This window comes from Folsomia candida, unplaced genomic scaffold, assembly GCF_002217175.1.
Source record: "Folsomia candida strain VU population unplaced genomic scaffold, ASM221717v1 Fcan01_Sc010, whole genome shotgun sequence".
In the NCBI taxonomy this organism is placed as follows: Eukaryota; Metazoa; Arthropoda; class Collembola; order Entomobryomorpha; family Isotomidae; genus Folsomia; species Folsomia candida.
The window spans coordinates 675,464-697,549 of NW_019091202.1; the positions used below are offsets into that span (position 1 = coordinate 675,464).

Sequence of the window (22,086 nt, forward strand, 5' to 3'; positions counted from 1 at the left end):
AATGCATATGTACATATGTGTATATGTATGTGCATGTGCAGATTGTGTTATTCGCATATGAAAACACTTAAAAAATGTGCGAACTTACATATTCGCACCTATAAATATGCATATGTTTATCTTTTATATGCATGCACATAAACTCTACGTGCTCTTTTAATTGTTTATCCACATTTCATATTGCTGCCAAAAAAACACAGGAATGCAAATATAACCTAACTTTATTCCATCATATTTGAATTTTGACACATATTTTGACATTTTCACATTAATCGCATTTATAGACCGCCTTTAACACCCATTTGGCCGGTAGTGGCTCCTTCTTTTCGCCATATTCGTCATCTTCCGCCTCATTCGCGGCGTTTATTTCGGCATGAACGTTTTTCCAGTCGATTTTGAAATTCTTGCTTTGTTGCGAAACTGTCGCCCTTTCCTCCGCGTGGATATCTTCCTGCTGATAATTCGCAAATTCGACCTCAATCCAGATTTTGTCGCGTTTATGCGCGATCCACTCCAGGTTTTGGAAACTTCCCAAAATTCGGAGGTTTACGAGTTCGTCGACCACGGCGACATCGGAGTCTTGCACGTTGGCGAGGTGGAGGCGGAAGGGGCCGCCGGTATGCCAGAGGAGCGTCATGACGTCGTCGTTCCAATAATTTATGGGAACATTGAGCGATAGAAATTGGAGAGAATCGAGACGAGTGAAGGATTTCGGGTCGATCAAGCTGATCGGGGCGTGGGCCACCTGAATACATGTCAAATTTGATGAGTTTGGTTTAACGCCAATTTTTGTAAACTTTGCAAAAAAAATATTTTGTAGAAGTTTTGTGGAGTCGAAATGTGATAATAAAAATTGAGTAAATTAGATTCAAAATGCACATGTGGAATATTTGGTACCCTGTTAACTTCGTAATTTTGCTAAGTATATAAATACTGCTGTTTACTCTGGTATTTGTAAAGTGTGTAAATAAGTGTGGGGAAATTTTTATGGACCCTGATATGCTTACATTGCTTACATTTTTTGTAGACTGTGTAAAACATTCGGTTACAAAAATAAAAGTTTTGTGTAAGGTGAGTAAATATATGTGTAAAGTGTGCAATTTTTAGAAAATTGAGACTTTAACAAAGTTTTATGAATCGATTCTTGGAAAATAATATAAAACCAGTGAATTTTGTTTTTGTAAAGTTTACAAAGATTCCCCTAATTGCACCAGATTTTAATGAAACGATACACAATCGTATTTTTATGAGATTTACGCAATAAGTAAATTCCATCAGGGTGAGAACCCTCTCGTGTAATCCAGTCCAGAAAGAATCCTTCATAATGAGACCGCGCAGGTCCAGCTTTGTAATTTTGCAGGCCTCCGGGAACTCGAGGTCGACCGGGGTTTCGTTCCTCTGCAGGGTTTTCCACGTGTCGAAAATGACGCCGAATTCGTGCGGCGTGATGGCGAGGGAGACCAGCTTGTCGAAACCGGTCAGGTCCAAGGTCCCCTCCCCCACGGGTAGCTGGTCAAAGTACAGGTGCAGATTTCGCAGGTGGACAAACTAAAAATAGAATTATCAAGATAAATAGTGTTTTTTTTTTAAATTACAGATGTATTAAATTTCAAAAATAGGTATCCGTAATTTTATAATGGATTTCTTGCAACTTTTCTACATTTTTTGTACTGCACTGTTAAAAAATATGTACCGATTTTATGCATACAAAAAAAGTGTAATTTCTTGCGATAAATTTTTACAGGTCTTTTCTCACGAAAAATTTGTTACATTATACTTGAAAGTTTTTTAAAATGTAGATGCATCAGAAATTAGTCTCCAATTTCTGTTTAGAAATCTTAAATCTAAATCTTTATGTCCCTATTTCATGTTTAATATTTTAGAAAACCGAGAATTCATCTTATCCAAATCAATTTTGTTTCTGTGAAAAATTCAAAGTTTGTTGAAACCAGGAATAAAATTGAAGGATTTTCTTATTCAATTTTCTCCAGGATGTTAAACGTTTTAAGAGTGTCAAACGTAGCGTAACTCTGGTACTTACTCACACTCTTAAAAATACTATTAACCTTTTGAAACGTAAAATGCCAAAATGGTAACATTATTTTTAAGGGTGTACATAAAAATGTAATGCGACATGTGACCCCAAATAATTTTACGCACGTGTCTCAGTTCGTTGAGCATCCATCCGTCCGACAAGTCGACATAGCCGATCTGCACAGAGATGAGACACGTGAAGGGGTCCTTCCTCCGGATCGCGTGGTATCCCCCAAGCTCGGCGCGGTTCAAGTAAAGCGAAGACCATTTCGGAGGTTCCCCTGCGAGCGAGATTTGATCCAAGTTGGGCGCCTCGAGGATGAGGCGCTCGAACGCGAAGCGCGGAATGTGATAGGGGAACGAGGTCGTGGGGAGGGAAATGTGGCGCAACGTGGGCGCCACGGCGGTCACGAAATCGTCCCAGATCTGAGAATGTGGGTGATATTCACGCTCTAAGAAAAATCAGAAGTATTATTTTTTAAGTATTTTTGTTGATACATCATTCACGTGAGGCTTTGTAACCGTGTAAATTGGATAATGCATTTTTCACAAAATACTCAACGTCGTTTAGAATATCCAATTTATGAGACTGGTTGCATTAAGGTATCTACATATTAATCAATAAGACAATTCACGCAGGACTTCAGAACATCGCAAACCTCGTAAATTCTACAAAGTTTAGGAGTTATGAAGATTATAAATTTCTGTATAAGTACATCCTCAGATCATGACTTCCCCTTATTTTGTAAAGTTTGTAAAATTATTTTACAAAATGCACGAATTTTAAGAGTTTTCAATGACTGAATTCAATTAAATATGTATATGCATGCGAGATGTATTACGTACAGTTTTGTAATGTGGTAAATTTTGATTATATAATTACGCGACAAATATGTAATGTTTCCTATTGATTTTTTTGTAAAAATAGACCCGATTTTTACAGAAATTTAGCCCAAATTCTACGGTTTTTACCAGTAAACTAGTTAGACATTTACATAGTTACAAAGCTTCTCGTGCCTCAATATTTTACCAGTCCCCTTACTTTCACTCTCCATCCTCCGCTTGAGCTTTCCCTCGACCTGTGACACTTCACTCGTCCTATTAACCGCGAGACAGAAACATTCCAACCTCCCCCCGCAATACTGGGTCACCAGCTGCAGGATTTTGGCGTAGTGATCCCACCCGAATCGGGAGCTCCCTTGTTCACTCAACTTTCCCTCGATCTGGACAGAAACCAGGTTTCCACAGGTTTTCAAAGTTTCCTCAAATTTTTCCAAGTTGGTAAAATCGTCCGGATCCAGGAGCAGGGTGGCCGGCTTGTTGTCACGGTTGGTCGCCTGGTGGGATAATTTAGGGCAGAAGGTGGCCGGGACAGGGACCTCCCACTCGTCCCCTGGGGGACAGGATGTCGCTAAAATTGTGTATTCCATGACGAAAAATTAGGATGAGACGTAAATAAAGTCGACTTGTTGGTTGGTCTAGGAGGAGAAATTTGTGTGGTGACTTTTCCACTAAAATTGTCATGGAGATGGTTCGTTCATATTGATTTTACCCCGTTTTAAACATTCATTATAAAAGAGGTGGCCAGGGTTTCGGGTAATTAATGCGGGTTGTGATATCAGTATAATTGGTCTTTTGTCTTTATGATGGGGGGATTAACAAAAATGCAAATTTTTTATCCAGAAATGTTTGTTTTTGGTAGTAAGTCAAATTCACAAATATGTAGATTAGCTCATGAAAATAACTCAAAATACATAAACATTTAATCCTTGTGGGACGTGAAGCCACGAATTATCGAAAGATAAATTAAACTTTGAACTTTAAAATACTTTGGATACGAAATTTGTGCGATAATTTTTTTGCAAAAATGAAAATTTTAATTGTCTTGAGTAAATTTGAGATGGAACAACTCGCAAACTTCTCCCAACGAAGTTAAGCGATTTAATTTAAGCGAAAATTCTACAACATTGGATAAATCTTAACTTTCATTACAGTAAATTTTACACAACAGTTGTGTCATCGCAAATTTTCCTCAATCTTGAGCAACTTTTAGTCAAATTTATGTAAATATTTGGAGTGCATGTATGCAAATGCTCAGAATTTTATGCAGAATCCACAATTTGTTTCATTTTCCCCCATAAACACAGAAATCCGACAAAATATTAATCATCTTCAAAAATCGCGTTGTGATAAATATAATTTTCCAAACCCTGGTCCCATCATGAAACTGTCGTTAAATTAGTAATTCGTTTATAAATGACTGGGTCGCAATGTAATAAATACGTACTGGGTAAAAGTAAAATTAAAATCAATATTGAAATATTTATTCTTAAAATGTCCGCACATGACACAATTCCATATTCCCAAACATGCATACATACAAATCTACATATATCAATGTATATTTTTGAACATATCTACGCAATTCAGTTTGTTTTATTCAATAATTCTCGCTATCTCAGAAATAACGTTTCATACGTACAGAGAGCCAATTCACCCAGTTCGTAAAATCTACGCATCTTGTAAAAAAAGTTTACAAATTTTTACAAAATAAAATGACGCCCTTTAACTGTTTTACCCAAATTTTATACAAATTTGTGAACCAATTTTCCTTAGAAATATTTGTATGTAAAAGTTGCTTAAAAGTTTGTACAAACATATATTTGCATATGTATTTTTACGGAATTTATGGATTTTACAATGTTACAAAAGGACTGCGTAAATTGTGTCAAGGTAGAGTGACTGGCCTAGTTATGAATTTATGAAGTATTCTATTGACCTAAATTAAAATCATGCCTGGTTTAAAGTCTGGCTAATCTTCCGATAAATTCCGATTCTAAAAATAAGTGGGTTATTTTCAAGTAATACATATTTTATGTAGTAAACTCCATATAAATACAGCTACAAAGTTATCGTGGAAGTACATATGTAAATATGTTGTGCCCCATATTTTAGGAATAATTTATTTATACGTACTAGATTAAATTGTGGATGAAAGTTTATGTACTTAATATTTTGGAGCGGTTAGGGCAAATTTGATTGGATGTTTAATATTCGATTCATATAAATAGAGATTATTCAGGTTAAGCGTTATAGATTTTTATAGTAAAATGTATGTAAGAACTTGTTAAAAATGCTATGATTTTTTTTCCAGCTAATGCAAATATATGTAGGTACATACATATTTACATATGTATGTACCTGCATATATTTTTTTTGCAGGGACTACTTTTCAGTTTATTTTGCAACTTACTAACACTATTTTTTGCACGTATCTAAAAATCTGTTTTAAAATAATATACTTATATGAGATGCTGGCACAGGCAACCGTCAACCGTAGCACATTGTGTTTAGCTTAAAGTAAAAATTTGTTTCAATTTTGACAATTGAAAAATGTTTTCAGATTTTTGCAGTGCTATTTATAGTTTATCACAAATTAGGCGTAGATTCTAGTTTCGAACATTTACATACGTCCAGAAGGCATGGTTTACGGGAGTCCGGCATATTTACGGCCAAAAGGCATGTTTTCCGCATGTTTTCTTGCTAAATAGCGTAGATTGAACAAAACTAGACAGTAATGAAAAGAAACCATGAAATCAGAAAACAAATGTCGTCAGTACATACACTGGAGAGCAGATGTCATCGCCCAAGAGAAAGCTTGCGGTTAGATTGCTTGTAACTTTTTTAAAATAAGAAATTTTCCAGAAGTTTTTTTTGCGTTTTGTAGACAATTTAATATTCAACAAATTTGTATCAAATAGTCTACATAAACGTTTATAGTTTTCATCACAAGTGAGTAGATTTGATAAAAAGTAAAAACAGCCGGTGCAAAAGTGATCGCCAAAATGAATAAAACATTTAATATTTCTGCAATTTTCAATTTTAAAGTAAACCATTAACAATTAATATGTTGTTGGACGTCCATTAGAAAATATGACAGCCTATCAGCGACGTTGCATGGACGCAACCAATGTCTTAGTGACACCAGGTTTGACGTCACTCAACAAGGCTTAGATTTTTGATTTCACGTCAGCTTTGCTTGAAATTTAGCGTTCTCGGATCTCTAAATATATGTTCCTATGCACCTATGTTCAGTAGGACTGAGATCTAGTCCTTGTGGAGGCCATTCGAGAACATTAATCTTATTGGTCAAAAGAATTCATAGGTGGACTTGGCCGTGCGTTTAGGGTCGCGGTGCTACTAACAGGTGTAGCGCCATCCAAGGTCTAGTTTTGCTGCTAATTGTTAACCATTTCTCTTTAGTAGGTCTTGGTACATAATTTGGTGCTTGGTGAATTGATGAATTCGTGCGTACCGTCCCCAGCGGAGCTGAACACTCCCATATCATGCCGCATCCTCCGCCATCATTCAAGGTGTCGTTGTGATTTTTTAATTTGTCAGATTCTCCGACTTTTCTCCATACTCGAACCCTTCCATCCGACCCTAAAACATTAAGTTTACCCTTAGCAGCCATTAGAGTGATTCCCAAAATTTTTAATCGTTATTTGTGTGTTGCCTTGCAAATCTAACATTTTCTTCTAGTGCGTTTTTGATATGTAGGCTTCCTCCTGGCTCCATAATTTTTTTGAGCACTGTTTTTCAATACTCTCCAGCTTGCCCAACCACTAAATACTTCCAACATCATTTTCTATTTCACCAGAAATCTTGGGAGACGAAGGTTTTAGATTTGTGGTCACTTTTCGAGCAAATATTTTCTACTCGCGCGTGATGAAACTTGGTGGACGTCCTCCTCGTTGTCTGTTTTCGATAGATCCCGTTAATTTGTAACGTGAAATGATGTCACGGACAGTTGACGAGATTTTTTGACCAAATGAGCTAATTCTTCTTGCGTCTTCCCCCTATTTTCGTAATGCTGAATGACCAGATCCCGAATAACGATTGTTGTTTCATTATTGCACATTTTCTCCTCGCATACATTTTCTTATTTGGAGAGGAATTATTTTGTATATACCTCAATAGTAGGTGTACTTAGAAATTAAAAAGGATGTTATCCTACTTTCGTAATTTTAAAACTGCTGTTATTTTAATTGTTTGTGGCGATGACTTTTGCACCAATGCTCATTTCTTAATTTGACGCCGAAGTTCCGTACGGAGTGAAAAATAATCTTACAGCAAATTTACTTTGGTGAAGGTTTGTGTACTAAGTTGTCTTCAAAATGAGATAACAACCTTTCAAAAATTCCCCGTACTTATTGAGAAACTATGATCCGAATTGTGCTTGTGGTTTTGGGCGTTCACATTTGCTCTCCAGTGTATTACGTTACAACTATATTTTTATTTCGTAAATTCTATAAAACAGAGTTGATTGGCAATTAACCTAAAATCTAATTCATCAGCAGTAAGCTTACCGTTCGATTAACACAAAAATCTAAAACATTTATGCATGTCGCCATTTCCAAGAAATTTTGTCCGAATTTAACTTTAAGGCTGGGCAGGGATCTTAGCACCTTTATCTCTAGAGATTTCCTCCCTTTGAAAAATGACTCTTTGTTGTGCTTCCTTTTTCTCAGATTTTGCAATATCGTTCCTGACGTGGTGTAAATGTTTCCACCCGTTCTTGTGAATAGTCCTAGCAACATGACGAGCTCTACGGCAATCAATGGGAACACGGCGAGACCAACATTCCCATCCAGAGTTGATACCTGCAAATCATTTCAAATCCATATTTTTGAATATGCATGAAGGGGTATATTAATCTATCCTATAGTCGGAATTTATAATCAAACCTTTCTTTAATAATAATATTACGCGACTTTTATTAAGTAAGCATCACCCCGTTTGAATTGAATTTCAGCCCGCCCCCAATGTTAAGCAGGACGTGGGCACGTGCTTTTTTCTCGTAAAAATAATACGGGATTGCCTATTTAAAATAGGGTAATCAAGGCTTACAAAAAATCGTCTAATTATCAGAGCTGGTCAAATTACTTGGAAGTCAAATTACAATCACAACATTGCTTCAATTATAATTACTTCTCTAAAAAATTCGCTTCAATTACAATTACAAATTACGTAATTGAATTACATCACAAATTACAATTATATCTATTTAAGATTTGTTAATGAAAATTCATCATTCATTTACTAGTCAAATAATTTCAATATTTTAAACAATGTAAATGCCTTTACATCAAAATTTCCACATAGAAAAAATAATTTGCAAGGAAAATTTTGCAAGAATTTATCAGTATGTATGTATATTGTTCAAAGTGAACAAGTATTGAAATTATTTGAATTTTAAATGATAAATTTTCATTTAAAAAATCTCAATTCCATATAATTAAGAAAATACCGACCGTAATCTGCATAGTTTGAATTTCTTATGCAAGTCTATGTAACCTAAATACCTTGCCGCAGTAATCCTTATAAATAAACTTATGTACCCTTATCACAATGCACAGCACCATAATGAGACACGTCACGAGTCCAGGGATCGTAAATGCGATTATCCCATCTTGATACGAATCATTAAAACATTTCTCGACCACATATAGCACCCTGTAACGGTCTATTAAATATGAACTACAGCCTTCTTCCATTTCCACATTTTCCAGCAGCTTTTGCAGCAATCTGGTCACCGAAAGGAGCACAACTATTAAAAAAAGACAACCGGAAGTTACCCAGGCACACATTATGTAAACGGCGAAATATGACTGAAAAATCCATAAAATGAGTTGAATGGTATCCCAATAAAACGAGTTTTTTGGCCAGGTACAGATATTTGATAAGGTGTTATCCAGCTCAAAATTCAGCCAGAGTGAGCCCAACCAAGGTGCCGCACAGGGATCAAGAGCCACCGGAAGTACCGTTGCAATTGAATAGATTGGACTTGCTATTTGGCACATGTACATGACCCTAATTATTGTGAGGTCACTCCATTTCTGGGATGAGGGTTTGTCCAATTTTTCTAATTTGTAGATCATATTTAGCAAATTGGTTACTTGGAAGTCTGAAAATTTAAATACAATTTCATTACAATTTCATTACAATTCTACAAAGCTACAAGATAAAAATGTTTTTGACGAATTAATAAAAATTCTGAACATGCGTGATGGAAGAAAACTTTTTTTTTCTTTTCGACCAATTATTTCCATGAAATTATAAAAATGCATTTTCAAAAATTTTAAAAAGATGTTTTAATGCCTAATGCCATTTCGGAATGCTAAAAACGATAATTTTTTGAAAATAAGTTTTTTTAGATAAGTTTCTTGATAGTTTTTTAATGAATTTTTATAATTTCATGTTACTAATTCTGAGCAAATATTTGGTTTAATTTTTGAAATCGGGTTAAAATTCGAAAAGTAACAGCGTTTTTAAAAATCAAAATTTTGGCTGATTTTTTTAAATTCAGTCAAGGGCGCAAACATGCCAATTCAGGAAAACGAAAAAATGAAATGCGGGTCCACTTATTTTAGAGCGTGGACAATTTAAAATTAGTCCGGTGGATATCGGCGATAACCACCTCACACGATTGCATTGTTAGTATGTATATACATTTTTATTAACCCAACATTTCCTTACTTTTTCTCCACGCGAACAGATTAATTGACACATCTGCCGACAAGGCGACCGATGTCATCGCAATTAGTACGAGGGAAGCAATTCCGAAATTATTTTCCGTCACTGAAAGCCGATACGTTACATAGAATCCGTTCACCCCAACAAAGAACCCGAACGATGTCACAATAGCGAAAAGAACTGTTGTCCATGGATTCCGTTTGGGATGGGTCGACTCCATAAAAGTTTTATCTTTTTTGGAAAACTTGTAACTATTAAACCCCAAAAATCGACAGAGTCCTATCTGACTCTTGAAGCAGGATAGCATAAGATTGGTCAACATTTTAAATTAATAAATATTTTCCAAAATTGCATTTTTCACTTATAAATATTGCAAAAAAGAGAAATTTCAAAATATTCGGGTAATATACAATATGCCTGGAAAATTCCAATAGGATGTAAAAATCTTGCAAATTATGTATATACGAACGGGCCATGTTTTTTTTATTTTTGTCATTTTTGACTTTTTCGATATTTTTTTTACTTTCAAATTTACAAATACATATGTACCGACCACGATTAAAATGTGGTAGATTTATCTGCATTTTTCGTAAAAAACCATATTTCATCTTTTTCATGCATATATAAAATCATGGGAACTTACTTACTTTGCTGCCAATTAAATGTCGGCATGAAATCAGTATCGTACATACTCAGGATAGATTCTTTTATAAATCCATGAGCATGGTCACGATGAGGTTAAAATGGACAAGATACACAAAAAACTATATCTTGTGAGTGTTACACACATGGTTTCCTTGACTTTGAGGAAATAGGTATGTATCCACATATTTATTCAGTTGATCAGTATCACCACGTGGAGACAAATTCCCACGCCTGATACAGACTTCTTACGTATGTATGTACGTACATACGTAAACTTATAATGTACGGAACGTCTAATGGACATCTTTAATCTTATTGATGAATTAGAATTTACATATGATTGATATGCTTTTGTAAAAAGTGTCTCTGTAATGAATGACTGCCTTGAAATGTAATGACCCAGGAATCTGGGGTACATATCTCATTGTAATAAATATAAATTATTTTTATTATTATTATTTAGGTGTTGTCGTCACTTACAATTTGTATGTAAGTCGACCTTCAATTTTATTCGAAATTATCCGAAAACGTGAACCATATCTACATACTTGTTTATGTATGTACAAATCAATGTTAAAATTTTGGATTTCCAACGTTATTCCCATTATCACCGCGCGGTGATGTCACATCTGCACACCGTTTGATGACTGGTTCTTAAGATGTACATAGTGTACAAAAATTATCTGACGGTCCCAAAAAAATCATCCCACCTGCCACAAAACTTGTCAGAACTTTCTTGTTGTTGTGTTCTCGGTACTAATTTTTTCTGACAATGTCCCTCAGACGTTTATGTTCAAATGTGGGAAAAATTATAAAAACAACCTCACGTTTAGATGAAGGAGAATTCGTTTCATAAATTCCTCAAAAATTTTGGGTTCCCTGACATACTGTCAAGTTGTGGAGGAACCGGAAGCCATCCAGAGACCCAATTCATCTTGGACGACCCACAATAACCTCAGCCATAAGTTTGGACACGATTTTGAAAATAATGTCCCGAAAATCTGCAAGTTCGACCATAAAGCGTAGTGGTCCTAAATCTCGCAGATCGATTTTAACGATTTTTGGTAGGAGAGCTGTCGTTCCATTATCCAGAATCAGGTAAAACCCAGTGAGTAGGGTCACTTAGCTTTCATGAGTCCCAAAACAACGCATTTTCGAACAAAAACATTCAACATCGACTAAACTTTAGCAAATTTCTGGAGCAAAACGGCTTTTTGACTGCTGTCGAAAAGGGTGGAGAAATTTTATGTACGCAAAAGACCGGAATGAATGGTCATCATGTGGCGAATCCTCACTATACAAGGTACCAAATTGTGAAGAGAAATGAGGTCCCCGATAAGAAGCTTCAAAAAAACTGACCATTGATGGGTTGTGGTTGGCTCTGCTGTCTTGGCGCCACCGAGCTGCACATCAATTTTGTTTGTCAAAATATGGTCGGACAGTTTTCGGGTAGCCACATCTGGCCAATGTACTTCGATACTATGCAAACTAACAAACTTTTTCCAAATTCGAAACAAATTTAATATTAACAGGATGGAGCACTAGCCCATGCTTCAAATGCTACCACTCGCTTTTTAGACAAGCGGTCGCTTATCATCTTGAGGAAGTGGTTGTAGCTCGGAAAAAGCCCGGACACACACCGAGGTGAACATTTATTGCCTAAACTTAAAAGCAATGCGTTGAACAAACCAGTTCCACCCGATTGTGCTTCCCTGGCTGAACTTTTAAGAACAACTTTGAAAAAAATTCCAAAAACTGGTTTGGAAAATCGATCATAAATTTTCAGGACAAGATTTCAGGACATGCAAAAATCGTCTGAGGACACACCAAATAGTGTTGTATTACATGATATAAACGATTTCGTCAATAAAAATTTCCTCGCGCCAAAATTCCAATAGTTGGAAACTGTACTTTGGACCGTCAGATAATTTTTGTACACCATGTAAACGTCACAAAAATGCATGCATAAAATCACGGGGTTCATGCAAGTATGCATATGAATAAGATGGACGACATCAAAAATAAATTTCATTGACGTATTTAGGACGTCCATACATGTTTAATTGATCCCACATTTATGGGGCCATTCATAAATTATGTAACGGAAAAATCGGGATTTTCAAATCGCCCCGCCCATCTCTTCTATTTAGCATGTGTCACGATATCATTGGAGCCTTTGACCCTGTCGCGTGACATAATTAATGAACGGGGCCTATGTTAGTAATTCTACCAACAAATAGTTTAGTTTTGTCCACATTTACAGAAATTTTCTAAAGTGTGTAAACTGTATAATTTCCTTTATAAGTATTTGTTAAAGTTTGGAAGTTTAAAGAATTTACCGAGTTTACAGTGTTACCAAGGTCAGTGTGAGTTGCAAGACTCGCATTTTATTTCTGCCCATCGTACAACCCTATTAATTCACAATGGGCAGTAATTAAGCAGTTTATTTCATCCTCTCATTCAATTATGAAAGGAAGTATTAAACCAAGTGGATTACATATTTATGTACGTCATTCTGAAAAATTTATGGTTTCGGGAATAGTATTGAAGTGTAACTCAAATTTTTGACAAAACTCTTCCTCCGGGTAAAATCGGTGTTAAAAAGATTCAAAATTGTATAAAAATGCGAAAACTCCAAATTGTCTGCCTGCTTTTGGCTGGGTTTCAATTTAGCTTAATTAAAGGATTCATAATTTTTAAAAGTAAATAAGCTAAAGGAAAATTTAAATCGATACTTTAGACTATTTTAGAAATTAAAGTGTTCCACAAAAGGAAGAAGTTCACGCAGTTCTTGCCAAATTTATTTAAATATGCAACCCGTCAACATTGCAAAGATACAAATTTCTTCAAAATTTTGCAAATATGTATGGATTTCCAAGGAAAATTAGCTTACATATGTATGTACATGCATGCATGCTAACTTTCGTAAACTCGCAGAGAGCAAGGGTTTTATCAGAATCTTACAAGTTATCAAAAACTGAGTGAATTGCAAAATATATTGTACATATTTATTTACATATTTATGTACACACGAAGTAAATCTTTCCCAAAATTTAGCAAAAAATAGAGGATAACACAACAATTTGCATAATTTATCCGATGGTTGAATAACTTTTGCATAACTTCGTGTAATCCATTTTATCAGGCATCGTTGGGCAAACGCTGCCTAAAAACGCCCACATAGTGAAATTCTTAACTTTTTTTTACTCCTTTATCTATTTCTGCCAACAGCCGAGGAAACCCCGGAAGTTGAAGTTCTCAGGAAAAATCTGACCCGAAGCGGGCGGATCGTGGGGGGATATAAAGCCCGAAAGGGGGAATTTCCATGGGTGGCTCTACTCCAATTTGATGGCGCACTCTTCTGCGCGGGAACCATCCTTAACGAAAATTACATCCTGGGGGCTGTAAGTTTCTTTAAAAAAACAACTGCAAATTTGGTCAAAATTGTGTTAATTCATGCAGTTCCTGGTGAAATTGTAAAATCCTTATATTCTATAAGTTTACCAAAATTTTGCCAATCTTTCGAATGGAAAATAGCATACAAGTTATTAATTTATCCGATTAAGGCCCTATTTTCTAAATGGTTGTATAAAACTTCTAGAATTTACGAGTTATTACTAATTACTTTAAACTAAATTAGAGGTGAGTCGGATACCCGGTCCGCCCGGGTTAAACCTGCCCGGACCGTAACCAGATCGGATTCGGGGGACGGGGACAGAGCAAGTATCCGGGTCGAGTATAGAAATTAACCGGCCCGGTCGGATTGGGAAATCGGATTGGGTTTTCAAAATGCTTGATCCCAATCGTCTTCAAACCAAACACAATTTTATAATCTCCCAATTTTTTTGACATGTAAAAATCTGCGATAACATTTTTCTAAGGAAAAACAGTGGCTAAATCCCCACAAAATATTTATCAATATGCTTGAGGCTGTTCATACATTACAAGGACGCAAAATCGCGATTCTTTTGACCCCCTCTCAATCCCTACTTTAGCATGTGTAACATAAGCACGATTTCACTGGTCCCTTAGTCCCCCCTCTCGCGTAACGGAATTTATGGACAGTCCTTTATCCATAAATATATCATAATTAGTACATTTTCTCCATCCCCCCACTATCCCCCATTGTTCTGCTGCATCTTACGTAACAGTCTTCCAATAACAGGCCCACTGCACGGGAGTGGATCCCAGCATGTTGACCGTCGTCGTGGGGGACCACATTCAAAGCGGGGATGAAGGCACGGAACAAGTCGTCAAAGTAGCGGAAATCATTCCGCACAAAGATTTCACAATGTGAGTTGGTTACCTTTCTAAAAAAATAAGTAATCTTCTACTAAAAATCTAGATTAGATTAATTTTTCCAAATGCTTAAATCACTTGGAAGGCAACACAAAGTTGAAATTTTCCCAAAATAATATTTAAGAATATTGCCATTAGCATGGTCCCTGCAAGAAATTAAAAGTTTCTAGATTTTTCTCAACACCATGCCATGTTAACTCCCAATCTATCACTGTGTTAAATTTGGGACAGCGCGAACCCCATAATGTGTCAATTCTTCGACCCTTCCCATTTTTCGTCCTGACACAAATACCAAGTCGATGTATCTGATTCTACTGCCGTGGTTATAAACTTGTCATCGAGTGGTTACAATTGTCACCGACGAATTATAAAGTTTCACCAACCTGGTATTAAATTGTCACCAGAACTAATAAATTTATAACAAATTCATAACCATGGCGGGGGAGGCATAAATATACGTTTACATTTTGGTTATAATTGTAACCCTATTTGTAAGAGTGTAATAAATACGCTTTAATAATACTTTATCTTGGAAAAAATTCCAGCAAAACTTTTCTTCACGACATTGCTCTCTACCGGCTGAAAACCCCGCTCAACTTTAGCACTCCGTACATCAAACCGGCCCGCATCGCGAAAGTCGACACAAAGCCGACCGATGATATGGTGATTTGGGGTTCTTACCTTCTAAAATTGAAGCGCTTTGTGGACAAAGCGTTAAATTTGCGGGTGGGGCGCGATTCGAGCGAATGCGCGCGGCAGCGACGTCTTGCTAAAGGTCGGGGTGAAACTGAGGGAAGACTCCGTCTGTGAAAAGGCGTATCAACCCACCCCCTTAAAGTATGCAGGGATGGGACAGATTTGCGTCGGCGCGGGGGGAAGGACAGCTGTCAAGGGGATTCCGGGGGGCCCCTGCACACCGGAAAGAATACGGATGAGTACACCGTCGTGGGGATCGTCTCGTATGGTAGGTTATGCTACACTCTTAAAAATCGGGTTACCCTTATGATAAGGGTAACCCGGATTTTAACGATAAGGGCCTTATCGTTAAGTTAATTTTAATGAATTTTTAAAATTGAGAATTTCAAATTTTGGTTTTTGAGCTGAAATTATCCAACAATTGATACCTTGCAGTGGGTGCTGTCTGATTTTAACCAAATTTTTGTTAATCGAAGACAAATTTGATTCATAGCAATTTTCAAAATAGATTTTCCTCCTAAGTGGAGAAAACTCGCCCTGGAGTTAATACTTTGCAAATTTATTGCGTTCTTACATTTGAAGATAGCAGCTTTTCAAACTTTCGTATTAGTTAGGTGAGTTTTTGACTAGTTTTAAAATAGTCTGGTAAAATCGAAAAGCATACGCCCATTGTGAGTTTCATTGGAGTACTCAAATTTTGTAGTAGGATTCCTGTGATAATGGTCACATTATTTTGTCAGGTATTGGATGTGCATCTTGGGAGTATCCGGGCGTTTACACGAAAATATCTGCTTATCTGGACTGGATTGAGAAAAACATAAATAACGTGGCTACCAAAGGATGATAATTAATACTTGAAATGCATCCCAAATAAAACTCATTATGAATTTTTTTTTGCTTAAAACATGCTTATAATTTGTATAAATAAAACTGAGTTCGACTTTTAATTGCATCTTTGTATTTACATATTCTACAGACAGAAGCAACTAATATCCACTTTTGCATATTTATTTAATTTTACCTTAACTAAACAAATCCTGATTAAAACTACAAACCGACTTAGATACTTTAATTTATGAATTTCATATCTTGAGAATTTCGATTGGATTCGATTGGATTTCTTCGGAATGACTTGATTACTTCTGATGTAAATACGTCTTTGTACATATTGCTGATTACGACACAAGATAATATCCAGAGCCAAAAGATGGCGCTGAATTTGCAAGGGATTACCCTATCAATGGCGGATAACGAAATTTCGAGTAAAATTGAAAATGATGCAATTACTATTTCAACAACTGACATCCTAACCTGACGTCCTGTTGGCGGTTCTGTTTCATTTCCGAAGAAGGAATTTGTAGCCCATGTTAACCCAATAAATGAAAGGATAACCAGAAAAATTGAAATCCAAACACCTCTGTGAAACGGCTTTGTATACAATTCGTATGACCTTTCGTGTTGGATACCATAACAGGAAATGAAACTGCAAGATTTCCTGCCAATCAAGATAATCTGATGATTCCCACGTAAATAGCGAAAAGTTGCCGATCCAAAATACAGGTATTTATCATTCACAAAGATACTTTCCGGGATTGTTATATTGTACAGAGTTTCTGAGAGTATAGTGTACGCGATGAAGTCCTCCAGTCCTTTTGAATCATCCGCGACAGAAAACCAATCTGGATACTTTGTAGTGAAAAAATATTTTGTTTGCATTTTTCGAAAATCTTGGCTATACTTGTATTCGAATTGAATGTCGTCCATCCAGTTTCCAAATGTCCAAAAGTACTTGTTAAACGTTGCAGAGACAAAATCAGCATTTTGATTAAGAGCGGAGTAGCACGTTGACAAGTTTTCTCTGGAACAGGGAATTTCTGAAAATTTTGTAAACCTTTGTACTAATTCAATCGGTACTGGGTTTGGATTAAGGATTCCTTCCTGTCGATGGTATCGATTAAGGTGATGCAGTTTTGGAACTGGGTTATCCTCAAAGAGACAGAATTCTCGATTTCCCATGAAAGTTAGATCCGTCTTTAACATCATTTTGTAAATATTGTTTAATTGGTCTTCAATTTTATATTTGGGATTCGCCATAAAAATGAAATAAGCTGGTCCGCTTTCCCAAGATTTTTGGAAATACTCGTGAAAATGTCATACCTCTGGTGTAAAAGACGGATCTGTAAAAAGTGTGGCCCAACAAAACGATTTGTCCTGCTTTCGTCTGATGAAGGTTGCTTTGTTGAAATTAAACTCCGAATGGGCATACGTTTCGTTGCTTCTATATTCAAATAGCCCAGCATCTTCAATATAGAGTAATATTGGGTGCAATGTAAGGAAATTCCTACTTGAATTAGGCAAGATTAAAGTGATCATGCAATGCGAAAAAATCTCAACTGTACGAAACACAGATAGTGATGCGTCCATATTGATGAAGTAATTACTTTAAGATGCTATACTGAAATGAAATGGGGATGGAAAATTTCCTAAATTTAACTAAATATGACCAATTTTGTATTGAAATCCAACGACGATAAGGTGTGTCTTAGTTAACCTTAGTTAACGTACTTTTTTTACAACCAATCTTAATAAATTTGTGTCTATTTCGTGTGGTGTGCAAGGCTGAAAAGCTGTAGGTACTCACTGAATCAATAAGAAACGGGTTGTACAACTGTTATAAAAATTTTTTAATTATAGACAACTAAACCGTAACAAACTCCTAATTTCGCTATCAAAGTTTTAGCTTCAGGAACTTCCATACTTATTTGTGTTGAGTATTCAGTTCCCACTTCAATGTGATCCACAATCTTATTCAACCATACATATAGACATTAATGTTTGAAATGAATAATCCGCAATTTAACAATAGATGCTCGAAACCAACAATGAGCACCTGTCCAAGCCAATATTTGCAAGAAACTTGAGCTGACACATGCTTCCTTGAACACTATTTCCTTCTAAATTTAGTTCTTTTCTTTACACACGCGCCTGTATCCAAATCAATTAAACATTTCTGTTCACATATTTAAGTTTTAAGATCATGCAGAATAATGATATGTATGTACACTCTTAACCTCTTTTCACTTAAATACGTCATATCGCGTATTTCAAAATATGTCCCTTGGAGACCAAATACGTCATATCATGTATCAAAAAAAAATGACGTACCATGACGACTGTCCCTTGAGGACCAAATACGTCATATCACGTATTTTTAAAAAAACCCAGATTTCTCAAATTTTCTCAAATCCAAGTGTTTCTTTGGTATTTTGTGGAAAACTCGATGGTAAAAAGATGACTTTTTGGATATTTTTCTTCACAAATTCTGGAATTTTCCCTATACCGACCAATGCTAAAAAGTGGAGTTATCGTGATTTTCGCAAAAAAAACAAAACTTGGAAACTGGTTGAAATAAATATTGGGTTTTTACAGAAAATCATGGAAATTCAATGGGTTGCTACCAAATGCAGTTATGAATTAAATTTCGTACTCAACGGAAATTTTAATCGAGATAAATAAAGTTGAAAGAGGTTGGTAACCTAGTGTCAATCGTCACTGAACGGTGTGCATACATACATATGTGACTTCACCGCGGGGTGATAATGTTTCTCGCAAAAATTAATAACTGCTAGTGACAATTTGCCATCAATATTTATCACCATGCGGTGAAGTCATATATGCACACCACGCGGTAACGATTAAAATTGGGGTTTTAAGAGTGTATGTACATATATATTTCTGTCTTATAATTTGAGGAGTTTTCGTGTATATTGGAAGAAGTGTGTGCTGTTACGCAGTTTAAAAATCTGAATGTGAAAATAGCAACCAGATTATCGTGGGTAAAGTAGAGAGAGGGAGTGCTAAACGTATCGAACAAGGTTTTACCCTAGTAGGGAATGGAATACCAATATTGATTCATTACATACATATGCACTTGCATACATAAACAATGCTTAGTATCATCACCACTTTCACTGAATATGTATGTTTGCACAATTTTAAGCTGTGCTACAAAATGTACTCTCTTAGAAATACTTTTACCCTTTTGAAAAATAATCGCGATTTCAATGCTAAATTAAGCAGACTGTAGTAAACCTAAAATTAAGTTGGCTTGAAAAGAGTAAAGCTTACTCAGGATTTGGTAGAGATTGCTTGTTTTACTGTTGCAATCGTGATTCCTTTTAAATAGGGTACGCTCTAAATAAATTTGGTTAAAATATATATGTTACACTTTAAATATGTAAGTTGGAGACAAATTAAATAAAAATATTTAAGTAAAAAAAGCTCGTACAGGACATAATTGACGCCGTTATTTAAAAATTCGATACGTTCATGCAAAAATATGTGTTTGACCAGTCGCGAAATTAAGCACAGGTTTAATCATTTTTCTGCTCTGGGAACTGATTAAAAAATTCCGGACCGCGAATTTGCAAAGCGAATATTTTCGTCGATTTTTTTAAAATATGGACGCAAGATTTTGACAATTTTTCGAAAGAAGGAATCTCAAGTATCAGAGGCCTTTAGAAAAATTGGAACTACGATAGTCTACACTGACTTGCATGAATTTTAAACAGTCACTGTAATTCTTTCAAGTACATAACTGGCTACCAATCTGTCGTCCAGAATTTTCAAATAAATTTCCAGAGCCGGGAAATTACTAAAACCAGCTCCATTAAGTCTGAATATTTTGCAGATTATATCGTTATGGGAGCGTCCATAAATCACGTGATCGATTAGAGGGGGGGAGGGGGTCTGAAACACTCTTAGCAACTTGGTAAAGAATTCTTAACAAGCATCTTTACCGAGCTCTTGGTAATTACGCGTCCTACAAAAATTATACGGGGTTATTACCGTATCAATACCAAACGGGTAACTAGCCTTCCACCGCAATGTTTTAAGTTATCTTTATAATTTTGGTAATAAACTCCTACGAGCCGGTAATTATATCCTACAAATGTAGATAACACTCTTTACCATAATTTTAGTAAAGTGCAGTACAACCTGCGGTGCTAATGAGATCTACATTTTGGTGTAGTTTATTACCATGGAGGTAAGAATTTTAATACATTTGGCGTTAATTGTGAGACGCTAAATAGTGGCGCATTTGTCAGTTTTAGTTTCCGCTCAGCACAACTCAAGTCAACATGGCGAAATTAATCCATTCTGTCCAGAAGTTTTTCAATGAAAAAATTGGAAATTATATAGAATTTTTGGAAACAGGTAAGTATCAAATTATCATTTGTAGATGCTTTATCAAGATAGTGATCGAGCACCATCACTACAGGAAGAGCTATGATCCATATTCTCTTAAGTGGAACCGCGCTCAATGACCTGTGCATTTCGACCTGCTTAGTAGATATTTACAAAGCCTTTCGTAAATTGTTGGTAGGAACCAGACATGTCAGTTTTTGTTTCGAAGGATTTGTCTTTCTTCATTCTTAGTCACCAATCAGATTTTCCGCAACAACCCTCAAATTTGCGATTTTCACTCGAAATTCCAAATGTCCTTATTATTTTTCGCCATTAGCGATCGAATTTTTCCAGATTTTTAGCCTTGTAGCGAAGGCTAGAGTACCTTCTATTCCACAAGGCCCAAATCTTTTCGATTTCTTGCAAATAGGGACGTTTGGAGGGTTTTCTATTTTAAGCCCCTTTGTCTCAATGTAAACCTTGCTTGGAATTGTGAAGGGAATTTAGATCTCATGTACAACTTCTGTTGATAATCTACACTCACTGGATTGCCAGAGTGAAAATATGTGCTTTTCGAAGTCTTTAAGGAATCAGGGTCGACGTAGGTCTCGTCACAAACGATGATAATTTTGCATGACATTTGTCGACTGGTTTTTTTGCAACTTTTTTGCACCCTGGTTTTCTTGTCGTGAACATTTTTTCCCAGACTTGGTTTGATTTTTTCTGTATTCCCCAGTTGATTAACTAAAATGCTGCACAACAAGCTTTTTGAGGTTTTCAGTTCCCTAGCTTCCGTAGGACTTAATCTGGAAGGATTCGTGGTGAAGAATTTTTTTACGGCTTCAACGTTTTTGGGGAGGCTATAACGAGTGGTGGCCTCGAATGTTGTTTGAATTTCGCTTTTTGTCATCCTAATAGTTCGAAATATAAACGCAGATTTTCGTTTTGTGACATACTTCCGTTTTGAAGTGTTGCCACGTCATGTTCGAGTCACGTTGGGCGACGTTTTTTTAGTTTTGAAAAACTCGATTCACAAGTTTTTTACTTTCAGCCCGATTTCTATCGAATTTCGGCATTTTAGGAAAAAACGCTTTATACCCCTGGAAGCCCTTGAAGTTGCGTCTCAAAAAATTATAATGCTGAATTTCAGTCTCAACTTACTGCGCAGCATACTTTAAGATAACGCAGTTCCACTTAAGAGGAAATACATGATAATAATAATCTTATGCGCTTATTTTTTCAGTGTTAAACAAAAATTTAAGTTGGAAATCGGAGCAAATTTAAATTTCATGTAAATATGTATACATGTGTATGTATGTAACTCAATAGTTTGCATTATACTTAATTTTTTTAATTATGTAAGTATGTTTCAAAACTGTTTTACAATAAATATAATTGATTGAAAGATTATTGTAAAGACAAGCAAAAAAATCTATTCTTTTCGGTGGAAATCTGCACAACATTTGGTAATAATGGGGTATACTAAAACAAAGCATTAATACAGGTATGAATAGCACACCGTGTACAAAGTGGTATGGTTTATTACCAAGCTGTAGACATTTTACTACATATTGTAGTACATCTGTCATACATCATGGTATTAATTTTATCCCAAAAAGTGTTCTTTATTACCACTTCGGGTTAAATCAATTTCTTTACCAGCTGGTGGTTATTATTACCGTTTCTGCA

At 35.8% G+C, this 22,086-nt stretch overlaps 1 protein-coding gene across 1 annotated transcript; it reads right to left on the reverse strand.

Annotated features, from left to right (window-relative positions):
- Positions 1-203: 203 nt before the first annotated feature.
- LOC118436718 lies at positions 204-3,550 on the reverse strand. The gene is made up of 4 exons (XM_035855288.1): positions 3,077-3,550; positions 2,161-2,486; positions 1,258-1,548; positions 204-745 (listed from the first exon to the last, which is right to left on the reverse strand). The coding sequence occupies exons 1-4, from the start codon at positions 3,462-3,464 to the stop codon at positions 269-271; spliced, it is 1,482 nt and encodes a 493-aa protein (XP_035711181.1). The 5' UTR covers positions 3,465-3,550; the 3' UTR covers positions 204-268.
- Positions 3,551-22,086: the final 18,536 nt, after the last annotated feature.

Excerpts from the sequence above, each read along its gene's own strand:
- LOC118436718 (XM_035855288.1), bottom strand. The coding sequence starts at position 3,464 with ATGGAATACACAATTTTAGCGACATCCTGTCCCCCAGGGGACGAGTGG. Across the intron at positions 1,549-2,160 it reads TGCTCAACGAACTGAGACAC|TTTGTCCACCTGCGAAATCT; the intron begins GTGCGTAAAATT and ends TTCTATTTTTAG. Across the intron at positions 746-1,257 it reads TGATGGAATTTACTTATTGC|GTGGCCCACGCCCCGATCAG; the intron begins GTAAATCTCATA and ends ACATGTATTCAG.